The sequence below is a fragment of the Lytechinus variegatus genome, chromosome 10 (assembly GCF_018143015.1).
Source record: "Lytechinus variegatus isolate NC3 chromosome 10, Lvar_3.0, whole genome shotgun sequence".
Lineage (NCBI taxonomy): Eukaryota > Metazoa > Echinodermata > Echinoidea > Temnopleuroida > Toxopneustidae > Lytechinus > Lytechinus variegatus.
Window position 1 is genome coordinate 27,270,934 of NC_054749.1, and position 13,837 is coordinate 27,284,770.

The 13,837-nt window shown below is 36.9% G+C and overlaps 2 protein-coding genes across 2 annotated transcripts; one reads left to right on the forward strand and one right to left on the reverse strand.

The window, feature by feature from the left end:
* The first annotated feature begins 14 nt into the window (after positions 1 to 14).
* On the forward strand, positions 15 to 4,038 carry LOC121423242. Its single transcript, XM_041618563.1, has 2 exons — positions 15 to 1,197; positions 1,994 to 4,038. The coding sequence occupies exons 1-2, from the start codon at positions 737 to 739 to the stop codon at positions 2,430 to 2,432; spliced, it is 900 nt and encodes a 299-aa protein (XP_041474497.1). The 5' UTR covers positions 15 to 736; the 3' UTR covers positions 2,433 to 4,038.
* A 3,775-nt stretch (positions 4,039 to 7,813) lies between these two features.
* On the reverse strand, positions 7,814 to 13,622 carry LOC121423187. The gene is made up of 2 exons (XM_041618504.1): positions 13,178 to 13,622; positions 7,814 to 10,973 (listed from the first exon to the last, which is right to left on the reverse strand). The coding sequence occupies exon 2, from the start codon at positions 10,880 to 10,882 to the stop codon at positions 9,488 to 9,490; it is 1,395 nt and encodes a 464-aa protein (XP_041474438.1). The 5' UTR covers positions 10,883 to 10,973; positions 13,178 to 13,622; the 3' UTR covers positions 7,814 to 9,487.
* Positions 13,623 to 13,837: the final 215 nt, after the last annotated feature.

Sequence of the window (13,837 nt, forward strand, 5' to 3'; positions counted from 1 at the left end):
CCTCGTACATAACATAACATAAACGGAACTACGAGCGAGCACGAGAAAACGGGGCGGGTTCCAAAGTCAACATGGGCTTACTGATGTTAATTAAACAAGAATCATTTAAGATGAGCAGAAATTGGCAAGGCGAAGCGTTGAAGTTGTTTCATAAGCTGCCATGGAATGGTCACATTGCATGATGTCCTGTTCTGATTTGACAATTTTGAGCTTAGATTGAAGCAATTGATTTCTTCTGGAGGATCCGTATTTATAAGAGATAGAGTCTGACATTATACGTAATTTTCTATTTCGCGTTTAAGAAGGATATCGGATGCTACGATGACCTGAGATACCTTAGAAGACAATGGTGACCTGGGACGGGGTGCTCTGGACATGAGGGCCATTGCTGTTCGCTGTGCATTGAGTTGACACCACTACCCAAACGTCATCATTTTTAACATAGGCCTACCTGATGGAACATAATAAAAACAAGTAAATTGGATCCCTGATCTGAAGGGTGGCAACAATGGCTGAAGGATTGATTTAACCCAATTAGACTGCTATAGGGTGTATCCAAGTAGATATGCTAAGATATAGCAATGTTGAATTGTTACATCGTGGCCCCTAAGTTCCATCTACATGACCTGGTTAATATTTGCATGACTCGGCTTGAATTTGAATAGTACATGTATTTCTGTATGATAACAAATAATTTATACGCCTTCTTTCAAGGACAATAATATTATCCGAGATCATGTCTCAAAGTCAGCGTGAGCTCCGCACGATGCAAGGCATGTCTTACCGCCAGTCTCCGGCGGAGGCACTCAGCGGATGCCGTCATCTACGGTGCAAGGCATTCCTGATCATTGTCCTCGGCGTCCTGATGGTGGCGTCGTTCCCTGCCACCTACGCCTCGGCCCTCCTCATCGTAGGCGTGTTCCTCATCCTCCTCGGGTCCGCTCTCGCGTTCATGTACTGCGTCGCCAGGGACGTCGGGAAGGACAACCCGGAAGCTGGGCAGGGTGTCAATCGCAGTTGGGACCGTCTCCGTCGTCAACGACTTCAAAGACGTCGTCGTAGGAACTCGTCGGGGAGAAGGCCTGCTAATGCCCATCGGTCATCAGAAGAACCCGGGCAACACGATGACGACGATGAAGATGATTCTACTCCTCCGCCATCGTATGAGACTAGTATCAGTGTCGAAGAGCTTATGCGGTAGGTTTTTGTCCATATTTCTCGTTCAATGATAAGTTCCTGACATCAGTAGGCCTACTGATGACAGGAAATAGCCCTGAGTATTTAGATTTTCTTAAACACTTCAGAATCACTTTTCAGAAACTTCAGAAACACTTTTTTTTCACTTCTGATCTTCATCGAAATAGGATTTTGTATTATGAAATTTTCTACAAGCTCTGCTTTTTATTTAGACTATTCACTTTTATGACATTTGTAGTGTACCTTGTGCTAAAACTGATGTTAGATAGTTATTTTGATCTTGATACACTATGTTTATGAATACATTCGTTATGTATACTGTGTTATTTGTCTTAAAAGTGAAATAAATAAATAGTCAAACAAACATCACAATTTTATGAACAGGCGCGCATTAATGAGCTCGGCATCATTTTTTTTTTCATTATTCGTGGTGATAACGCTTTTTTCATATTTATTTTTCATTGCCATTGTGTATTTTTTATGGAGTTAGAACCAATTTTTACAACGCCATGTATTCTGAAAAACCAGTCCACTTTTTAATGACAAACAATTTAAGGTCAAAGGGTTCGTGTTATATGAAGTCTTTGATCCCATGGTCTCTGTATAAAACAAATATGTAAACGATTTTACAAAGACATCGTTCGTACCGCTGATTCTTCATTTATAAGCGTTATTCATAAATTTGCATTTCCCATCATTTCTTTGTTTATATAAAAAAAGTGAGTATGAAGTGAGTTGACTTTTATCGTAAAGAACATAAACATCATCCCCTTTTGTATTATTTATCTGTCTACAGCTGTCCGGAGCCGTCTGATTGGACCTTTCTTCCATCCGAACCGCCTCCTGTATACTTTCCACCAATCACAACTCTCGACACAAATCATTCTCCCACCGCAGCGGATGACCATACGGAAACCGACCAATCAGCGTTGCCGATTTATAGCATCAGTCGTGAGATGAGTTACACGCTGCCAACGTATGAACAAGCACTTAGTGAAAGTAATACGCGTGGTACTGGGAATGAAAATGATGACGATGATGACACACAGTTTAATACTGATCAAAGCATACTCGTGGTTGAAGTAGACGATGATCGTCATATAGACGTCGAACAATCTCCTACAGTATTACATGAAACTAGTATATCTCACTCTCACATTACTCAATCGTTAACCACCATATCCGCATTGAGTAACAATGAAAATTCTGATGTTTTTACACAGGTATTGATTTAGATATTTTTGTTACACGAGTTTCTATATCGATATCATGACTTGAATTTTCTTTCGCCAATTCTTCCCTTCCCTATATTTTCTTCATCTTTTTCTTTTTTTCTTCTTCTTCTCTTTTCTTCTCCTTCTTCTCTTCTTCTTCTTCCCCTTCTGCTGATTTTTTGGCGTAGCCATTAAAGGGTGGGACGGGTGTCATCTGGATCCCATCTGGGTCTGCCTACGAGGTATTTACAGGGTGATATTATGAAAGTTTATATATTATACGACGTGCCTATGCAAAACCTGGGGCCCGTTTCAAATTAAGAAATTTCCAGTAACAGTTGAAAGCTATTGAAGCCATTCGATTTGGTTGGCTGACAGTAAGCTTGTTGTAGATAATTGTCAATGTGTTATGAGCTGTATATAGAGAAGGAAGAAATGTGATGAAAAAAAACCTGGAAGAGTAATCAATAAATTGGTATCAATGAAATGTATCAGGTTCAGGGTGGCTTTCTATGTCAAAACATATTCCATGCATGGATGTCACCAACAAGTTTTATAGGGGGGGAGACCATTTAAAGATGACGTCATACCCACCCCCATCGAATGACAGGGTAGTTTAAAGTTACATGACTCACACCCTTACGTTTACATTATTCTCTCTTCCATTATCTTTTCTTTTATTTGCTTTCACTTCTTGAAAAATCAAAGGGGATGTCCCCGGTGGCGCTCTCCCCGAATCCATGTTACAAAATACTTTCATCAAGACATGTACACAGGAACCTTTGTTTTAAAACGTATAGGGAAAATGGACTATGTGACAGAAGTGACTTGTGGTGCGCGGGGATCAAAAGGGGAAATCGGAATTTAAAAAAAAAGAGATTTCCTTCCTCTATTCTTTCAAATATACGATCCGTGTTGATTTGGCAACAATGTGAGTATAAAAATATCAATAGCTTATATAACGAAAGTACAATAAAAAGATATTGACCAGGGGACCGTTGCATAAAACTTTTACTTGAGAAAGTTCAGGTTGTTTTTACCGGAGTTTTTGCCCTGTGTTAAAGTCAATGGCTAAAATCACACTAACCTTAGTTATCAGTTTTTACCAGAGTTTTCTTAGGTAAAAAAAAATATGCAACGGGCCCCATGCAGTAGTCTGAAATGTGGTTTAATCTAAACTGTGGACTTAATCTGTGGTTCAAAGGACAGCCAATTCTGACAGTGAAGTATCTTCAACAGTACAAAATCAATTTGTTGACTCATTTGACTCTCAAATCACTCGTAAACGACTGCGATTAATTACTGAAATAGTTCCCTTCATCGTAAAAATATGAGGAAAGAGACCAGTAGAGAAAGGAAACATAATTATAATATTAATGCATTTTTAAGCTGTGGCTTTTCATAATGTTAACACAGAGTTAGACCATGTCCTGAAGTAAACCGGACTTCATAATACGGGCCATAGAATAAGGACGAAAGAATAATGCATACTGTTCAGGTTTTAACGTTATACATAATCTTGGAGTTATGTTTATATAGACTGTATTAATGTATCAATAATTTAAAAAGATAATAAATGAGATACCCGGTTCTTGGGTACTGAATTAAACGCAAACAAAGTAGTGCTACACTTGTTCAGCAGTGTATTCTAATTAATCATCGTTTTTAAATAGTTTGTATGTAAAAATGATAGTTGATGAAATGATAAAAAATGAAGTTGCTTATAACAAAACAGTATCACGCCTTTTTTCGCAGATTTCGAAAAGGATATGTTTGTCTTCCTTGTGTCAGACGATTATATTTTTCAATGCTCCATTTGCAGCTTCAATTATCAATGGAAAAAAAGAAGATACAGTTTTTAAGAGGAAATCATCATTGTAGTTTGTTGAATATCGATCATCATTTAATATTCTGTTAACATAATATTGGGTGAATCGGGAACAATTTTGTAAATTTTACGCAATTTTACGTTGAGATTTACCATTCAAACATGCATTTTGCCCAATATTGAGGGAAAAAATTACTCAGCAAACACGCGTGTTCTCTTTCGACCCAATATTATGTAATTTTTTTACTCTCTGTTTTTAGAGTGTATGAGTCTTTTTCACGGGTGTAACTATGCAAGACAAATTATTTTGGGGATCCATTGCCCTCAAGCCCCCCCCCCCTCCCCTCATCCCACCCACAATCTGTACACCATTGTTCGCTGTGCAACAACAGACCGACCCAATCCGACGAATGGTTATGTCACTGCAAACTACGCGATAAAATCACCCGACCACATCGTCGTGGATCTTTCGTTCTGTTGCTGTGTACCATGATGATGATGATGATGATGGTGATGATAATGATAATGTTGATGATGATGATGATGGTGGTGGCGGTGGTCTGGAGATCGATATTGTCAATGTGACTGTGGCATCATACGTTCAAAACCGACTCCTTGGCCCCGTAACACAAAGGTGTTGTATGCATGCGCATTTTATTCAGTAGACTGACTAGAAGCCAATCAGAGCCCTGTTGCATAAAAGTTATTATTAATGATGATAATCATACCTGCTTATATAGCGCTTGAAACCTCTACTTTATCAGAAGTCTCTATGTGCTCTACAGTATATGCAGCATAATTACCCTGACTTTAGCAGAGCATTATTATGGTAACTACTATGGTAAAGCGGATCAATAGCCAATCAAAATCAAGGATTTCATGGAAGTTACCATTGGATTACCATAAGGGTTACATTTATGCAACGGGGCCCAATATTGTTTCTTCCTTTCGTTGCAGAAAGAGTCGCGATTGAACGCAAGCCAAAAGGTCAAGCGCATTATAGAAATCTACATTTTCTATTATTTAGGCAGACATAGTGTCAAGAAATACAAGATTTATATGACAATGGTAACTTTTATTCGATTTTTTTCATAGATAGATACAAACAGGTTATATAGTAACGACGGTATGATTAACCCAGATTACCGTAAAATGATAATACAACATGTATGAGGCATCACAATAATCAGTTGCAATAATGCAGCTGATATATAAACATAATAATGAATACATACACTCTTAAAACAAATTAGTCAAATTGAATAGATCAGTTGGGTGCAATTTCTGACGTATATTTTAGTAAAAAATAACTCTGTTCTAGTAAAATACGACCAGAATAATATGGTCAAATATGACTAGAATGATAAAATGATAATACAAAATGTGTGAGGCATCACAATAATCAGTTGCAATAATGCAGCTGATATATAAACATAATAATGAATACATACACTCTTAAAACAAATTAGTCAAATTGAATAGATCAGTTGGGTGCACTGATATATCCTGTCATATTTCTGACGTATATTTTAGTCAGAAATAACTCTGTTCTAGTAAAATACGACCAGAATAATATGGTCAAATATGACTAGAATAACAGTTTCACCTTTGCAGCTCACCCTATCAACTAGTTATTCTGACCGATTTATTTTGAAAGTGAACATGAAATAAAAATCAACGTAATAACATCTATAACAATACTAAATTTTGATATTGATAAGACCAATCCATATTTTCACCCAAATTAAATCGCTCCCAAATGTTAACCCCCCCCCCCTAATTTTATCTTTATCTAACTTGATTGATATGATCTCCAGGAGGTTTTCCAAGTGTGTCCGTAGCGATACGTAGATGTGCCTTGGCTCAGTGGTGTAAGCGGTTGGCTAGACACATTAAAGTTCCGGGATCGATCCCCGACCAAGGGACCTCTATCCCCGTGATTAATGTATTTAATGAACAATGGTCTTTTGAAACTACTTCAAGATTTCTTGGTAACAATAATGCCTGTGCAGTAGCTAAATATATATATATATTAACAAGTGCACACCTAGTTACCAATAATGCATATAGCATTTCCATTTATTTGAAAACAGGATAAAAGAGCATTGTAGATTAAATGCCTTGCTCACGTGCATATAGGTACCGCGGCCGGGGATCGAACCCCGGACTTTCCATGTATAGCCAAGCGCCTTAGACCACTCGGCCACGGCGCGGCACCTCCAATATATATATGTGCATTTCGTAATTCAGAAGAGCGCCAACTTTTGTCGCATTAACTTTAAGAAATATGAAGCTTAGAGTGAAGAATCATTTTAGATAAGTCTACGTTACTTTGAAATTGTGTGGAAATATCATACCTGAGTAACATAACATTAATATTTGGCTTCAGATGTCAGTGTCTCAAAAGAGTACGATATGCACTATAAAATGTTTTACCATTATACATGCATATGAAATTAAAATGATACATCGAAAGACATCGCGTCGAAGACATCTTGATATATTAATATAAAGACAATATTAATGATCATAAGCAGCATTGCCGAAATGTACTAGCATTTCGGTTTTCATCATGATTTGAATATATATATTCATGTTACTATAAAAAATAATGATTCAATTTATAGGATAAACTAGGCAACAGCGAAAATATTGAAAGGTTAAATAAAATGAAAACGTTTTCGGCTTTGGGGTGAATAGCCTACATACACATACATGTAAATTCTTAAGAATATAATTATGCTAAACATACTCATAAAATATAGAAAAAATGTATGAAAAACTTTTGATCAGCAAGAGTATAATTGTAATCGAATGGAATACCGTTTCGTATGAAAACCTCATATACAAAAATATATTTATATATACACGAAATGAAAGAACTTGCATAGTGTACACTTATATATTCATCTTCAAAAATTAATCTATAAATCTGGAGGTATTTCTTCAAATAAATACCAAGTTAGCTTTTCTTTTTAAACGGACTTTGTGAGCCCACTATAAATGCTTTGAAAGCCCGATGATTAGCAGAAAATGGGACAAAAAAATATAAGTGGACCTGTATTCCAGTTTCATAACTTTTGTTCATCTGGTTTGTGATATTCTCATGTTGCTACTTTGCATATTATAGTTTGATTATCAAAAGTCGCTAAACAAAAATAGCATTGCTCAGTTAAAGACAAATATTTTTGAGATGATAATAGCTAATTACTAAAGTTCTGCAATCCGGTATGCCAAGCTCGTGGTGAAGTCTTTTTAAAGTTTTATATGACTCGGCATAGATTAGCCTAGAAACCTATAATTTCGCTCTTTAAGTGCAGTAGTTTCTCTCTGCACGAACAGCAAAATATCCCCTGAACAGGGGGTTTATCACATCGCCATCGAGAAGATACTTTAACATTGAAACACCATGCCCGGTAGTATTATCTGCAGTGTCTCAGATTCACTTTTTCATAAATTACCTTTTTGCCATTTCTATTATGATTTTTTTTTTTTGATAGGGAGGGGTATAAACGTTTTCCCAGGAAATGATTTCCCGAAAGCAATTAAGTTCCCCATTATTAAAGTTGATTTAAAAGACAAGGGTGTAGTCATCTATTAACTCTTTCTGGTACAATTATTCTATTTTGTCAACAACACACTTCAAAACATAAATGGATCAATTAAAATGGGCGTGTTATAATAACATACTGTACTTAATTACTGTCCTTTTCACGACTCGTGTACCTCTAAAATACATAATAGATGTCGATGTAGAGACAAAATATATTATATACATCCATGATTATGAATATCATGAGGTGGGACTATCATTTACCAATCAGTAAGAAATCAGTAACCGGTGTGTTGGCTCAGTTGCCAGAGCATCCGTCTCACAACCATGAGGTCGGTAATTCAAACCCCTGCCGCGTCAGACCAAAATACGTTAAAAGACGTGAGTTGCTGCTACCCTGTTTGGCATTCAACAATTCAAGGGATAGAGCTACGTCGATCTGGTGCTGCACAGTGGTTGCTGGGTCAACGATAAATTGGGCAAAACAAATTTTCGAAAGATATCTGTTGCTGATTACTATTTCGAACAATAAAGAAAATATGGACTTTAAATGCATACTCCTTAACTTAAATACAAGTGTATATTGTCGTTCATCACTGAATATATTGTAATAGGACTCGCATAAAGTTTATATTCATCCCTCTACCTTTCGTAAATAATGAAAGAACACGGTTGAATAGTTTGCGGAATGTATGAATAAGACTAATAGAATTGCATGCATTCCATTTTTTTTATATATACAATAATGTAAACAAAATTTTTGTATATATATACTATAAAGGTACAATGATAATTGGTAATTATCTATCCAGTAATAAAGTATACACTGTGAGAAAAATAACCCCCATCTGAAACAGAACAGTGCAAATTCCTTTTGGTTTAAATTCATTCTTTGTGAAGGCCCTAATGTACTTGTTCAAAATATCACAATTTCTGAAAACACTAACAAAATACATGAAAAGAGAGGATTTATTTCGTGGAATGAAACTGTGAAATATTACATTCTTGCTTTCTTCTTTTAATCTCATTCGGACTGTGTTAAATAATTCTCATGAAAAAAAAGAAGAATATTTAAATGAATGAAAACCCGGCGGCACTCTGAGAGTTATGAATCACCGTGATAACATATTCAAATATCTCTTGAAAATAATGATGATAATTTTTATTTCTTGGTCATGCATTCGTGCTATTGACAATCTAAAAGGAATCTTCAAATACAGTACGGAAGATGCTTTAATTGTAAACATAACGCCTGCCCTCGTCCCCATTCTTTCTCTCTCACTCTCTCGAGTTCACATCATTTGGAAACACCTACATTGGAATTTGTATTTAATCGTCTTATGATATAGTTCATAAAACAATCAATGTGATTAATGACTGAATAAAAGTTTAGGCAAGCTGCAGCTTGCCTAAACTTTTATTCAGGATTGTCAAAGCTGTAGTGCCTGCCCCCTTCAGGTGTGCCATGTTTAAGCATGATCCAAAAATTCTCTTCTACATCTTTGTTTAGATAAATCACCATTGACCATGTTGACAATGTGTCAAAATTCTATCAATTGCAAAAGCTTTGCTTTGAATCCTTACTATCGCGAGGTGAAACAGGTCGTAGTTAACCCAATGTATTTCTGAATCATGTGAATTCTATAATTCACATCTTATTTGTACTAGCCTCCAGACATGCCAGAATGCAAAGGATTAATACATATGATAGTCATTCGGCGATGTAGCAAATGGAGCAGCGAAGGCAAGCGGTGTTGGAACCCCGTTGGATACAGGTACAGAACCGTTAGGCATGCTTGGTAAGACGGTTTCACCGACGTTTCCGTCGGTCACAATGACTTCCGGTTCAAGTGGTTGCTCGTTGTAAGTATCCCCAACAAGAGGTAAGTCTGTTACAGGGATGGCATCAGAAGCACCTTGACGATCAATGGTACTCCTCTGAAGAGAATGCTGCCACACTGGAGGATAGCTAGAGACATGTGCAGGGGTATCAACATCTTCCTTCTCAATAAAAAAGCAACTATGGCAGGCGAAGATGAATCCAACAACCATTACCAAGAGACCGAAGACCACACCTACCAGCACAAGACCGCTGTTCGGCCAGGCATCGTTGAGAACGGTAATGGCTACAAACATAGCGATGAATCCGCACAAGAGTATGAGACCAGTAAGCACAAGACTGATTCCACAACACAAAATCTTTCTCTCCTTTCTTTGAGATTCTGTCCGCCTGTTTTTTCTAGGTAGGTATGGGATATCATCGAATGGCTGGTGGTTGATCGGTTGGGCTGTTGGGATCAGTGAAGGCACAACTCTTGGTTGCTGGATACCATTTTCAAGACCATTCCTCTGGTTTGCCTTGAGACCTCCATTAGCTCGTCTACGTCCACTACTATAAAGCTGACCTCCGGTAAGACCACTGTTCGGCTGCCTGCCAGTGTCACTGTTATACAGATGGTATGCTAGTTTTTGTTGGAGATCCATCCTTTTCAAAGCCTGTTGCTCGGTCATGGCGGGCGGTTGTCTCCGCCTTTGTGTTGGAGATGGGAAATGACGAGGAGGGTTCTGTCCTGGTTGGACAGTCGTTCCATCCTCTTGCTGAAGAATGAATTCCGAGAATTCTAGCAATGAATTGGTCCGTCTAACCGGCTTAGGCTTTCGTTTGGAATCTCTGTATCGATCCATCAGAGACAGTCCTCTCCATGGTTCTTTTGTTCCTGTCTCAAGTTGAATCTCAGGTTCCTGTTGGACAATTGCAGGCTCATGGAGTGGATTATGACGAGTAACATCATCATTCTCAGGAATGGGGAGAAACTGGTTCTCGGGGGTCAACTCCTCGGGAGGCAGGAACCCTCTGCTGGCACGGATGTTTAGATTCTGTGTTGCCTCTTTGCGAGCAACATTCTTAGGTTGACGATCCACGATTGGGAAAGTTCCAAAGTCACGACCAGTCGGGATCGGACTGATGTCTTTGAAAGGAGACTCATTTCTATCATATCTCTTAAAGGTCTTCTGTTGGTTCTGTTGTCCAGGGCGGCCACCATTGGCCGAGGAGAAAGGCCAGTTGTTAAAAGGAAGTTCAAGGGCCATGATCCGGATGAGCTAATGCACCTGATTAATTGGTAGGGCCTTATTCGACTTGTTTGTAGACAAAACTGAAATTTAAAGTTATCCCATCCACCTGAAAATAAAAGAACAATATACAAATTTATTACAACTCATAAATCATAAATAAAAATGCATGTATTCATCTCTTTATGAGGGAAACAATTAAATTGCGTTTTTGAAAATACATAAGAGAACAACTGGGTCTGTAAGAGCTGTGACACTATTTTGATATTCAATCATAATGATGATTTTAAACAGTGGTTGCAATTATTATTAAGTGCAGTCGAATGTAAAAATCAATCTGATAATCAAATGATAAGGTTTGTGACAGTAAGACCCTGATATGCTGACTTCAGTGATATGTCAAGATTAATTACATGAAATGAAAGAACATGAATTATTTCATACAATGAAAAACAATATATAATAGTTCTGTGAATAAAACAGGGTATATCGTTTCGAGAATAAAATAGCCATAACCCATTTAGCAATATTCAGCTTGGAAAAACAAGCTATATATTTTATCAATTTTTGGAGAAAGAAATAATATTGAATTTAAGCTTATAATGATAAAAAACCAACAAATGTTTGTCACAATAAAAATAGAGATACAAATAAAGCATACCTAAATGTTTTATAAAAAAAAAGCCTTATCAATCCTTGATACCTTTGCTCGCTTGATAAGCGTATTCGCTTAGCCCAAAATTACAGTGGTTGACCTTATAGAAGGGAGAATATAAGGAATACTAAATTGAAAGCGATGAGTTTTGTTGTAATGAAAAGGGGCATTGAAAAAATAGATATGACATCTTTCCCAGAGCTAAGAAGGATGAATGAATAGAAGTTCAAAGGCCATCTCAATTCAGGGTGTTTTCCAGGGGTAAACAGCCTGACAATAAGAGAATTTATTCAGTCGGAAGCCGCAAAGTCTCGGCTAAATTTCAGCCTCTAAATGGAAAAATTGATGATCGAGAATAAAATAGAAGGTCGCATGAATTTCTATGGCTTACATCAGTAATCCCTATTACACCAAATTGCCTTAAATAAGAAGATATTTACTTCGACCATTATGACTTTTTAATATATTCATTTCAATCGAACGGGTTGTGTGCTTCTTTTTTAGCATTAATGGATCCTGTGGGTGGAGGTTAATGAACTCATACATGTTATGGATTGTTGCAAATATAAACTGTGTATCCCCTTGAAAAGGGGTAGGTTTTTTTTTTTTAAGACAGTGGCATTCAAATTTCCTGAGTAATTATCTGAATGATAAAAAAAATCCTTTTGAAAGGTGACAGGAAGCATCATTTTGAAGATAGTTGTCTGTTTTGTCAATTGATGAAAAAGATTGGATTTTGTTCATACTTATCCATACTTAAAACTAATATCTCTATATTTCTCCACCCCCTTCTTTCTATATCAACTTCCCTTCCTATCAAAAGTTCAAAAATTCCAAGAATATTTTTTTCATTTTGTATAAAGATTATAAAATATCTTCCAAGGATTGAGATGAATTATAAAGATGAAAACTATATAAAATCAAGTTTCAGTGGGCTACTTTAACATGTTTAACTTTGGTTGGTACTAATCAAATGGTAAGTTCTTCAATGTTTTACATGCAATGAAGAGGCATTTAATGTTATATCTTTTGAATAATTTGCCTACAGTTTTAAGTATTATTCTGTTATTGTAAATTGTACACATGTTTTTATTTCCGCCTTTGGATGCGAGTCATGTTTTAATCACCATTATTGAAGTGAATAGTTTCTTTATTTTAGTATACATTAGTACACGTTGGTTAATTGAGCTTTTCATTAGGCCAAGCATCTGCCGTTGAAACAGACTAATAGAATACTAAGGGAACGTTGTCTTTCTTATTTAGAACACTTTGCTATCAAATTCACTTCTCACTGTGCTTTCACAAAATAGCATAACCTGATAAATGAACGTATTTGCAATGAGATAGCAATCATTTGGGTAATAGACTGTAGACTATACATAAAAATACCTCAACAAATAACAAAAGGACGAAAACACATCGTCTATCTTAGAAAGTATTCAATGGTCAACAAGACCATGCAGACGATTTCCGATACATTTTTGCGATATATAGAAAAACATCTAACTCTCATCAACAGTAAATGAGTGACAAAGTAAAGTTGTATGTCAAGGTCACATAATGTAACCGACATCAAATTTGAACGTGCAGGATCACTCTTCATTTAAAAACAGTCAGGAAAAGACAACGATTAATTCATTATTAAATGATACACTTACCAGTTACACATTGGTGTTGATATCCGTGATGTGGTGTGGTATTAAAACGATGGAGTCCTCGTTTGTAAGTCCATTCTGAGATTACTGGATGTGTATGTTTGTGTATGTAGACCGCAAACATGGGTCACGCCCGAATCCAAGGAATGGCGCCTATTAAAGAGATATTAACAACACTGCTAAAAGTATCTTTGCCGCCAAAATCAGAAGTTAAATGCGGCTATTCCTACTTATAGTTCTTCTTTGATGTTAGTCAGAATTTTTGAGTCCTAGAGAGAAATATCGATAGTTTCCTCAGAGCCAAGAAAGTGCGACACGACCGGAAATGGTTGTCACGGTTAAGTTCACGAAACTTTTTGCTGTCCGCAGTGGACCAATCGATTGTAATAATACAGTTATTAACGTGTGTGGATATATACTATGCCTGTGGTGTATTGTGGGAACGATCTGGTAGCAATACAATATCGTCTCCCCAAATACATATTTATTTACTGTTGAAAAGCAGTATACCGTGAGACAGCAATAGATCCGCTGCGGGGCTGGATAGCGCAGGAGGCCCGACTTGAATAGCCTGAAACGCAATGAACTGAAAAGTTGACTATAGGAGATATGTATTCATAACGAGTTATGACGAATGTTGGAATGCCATCGCCTTTCATCGCT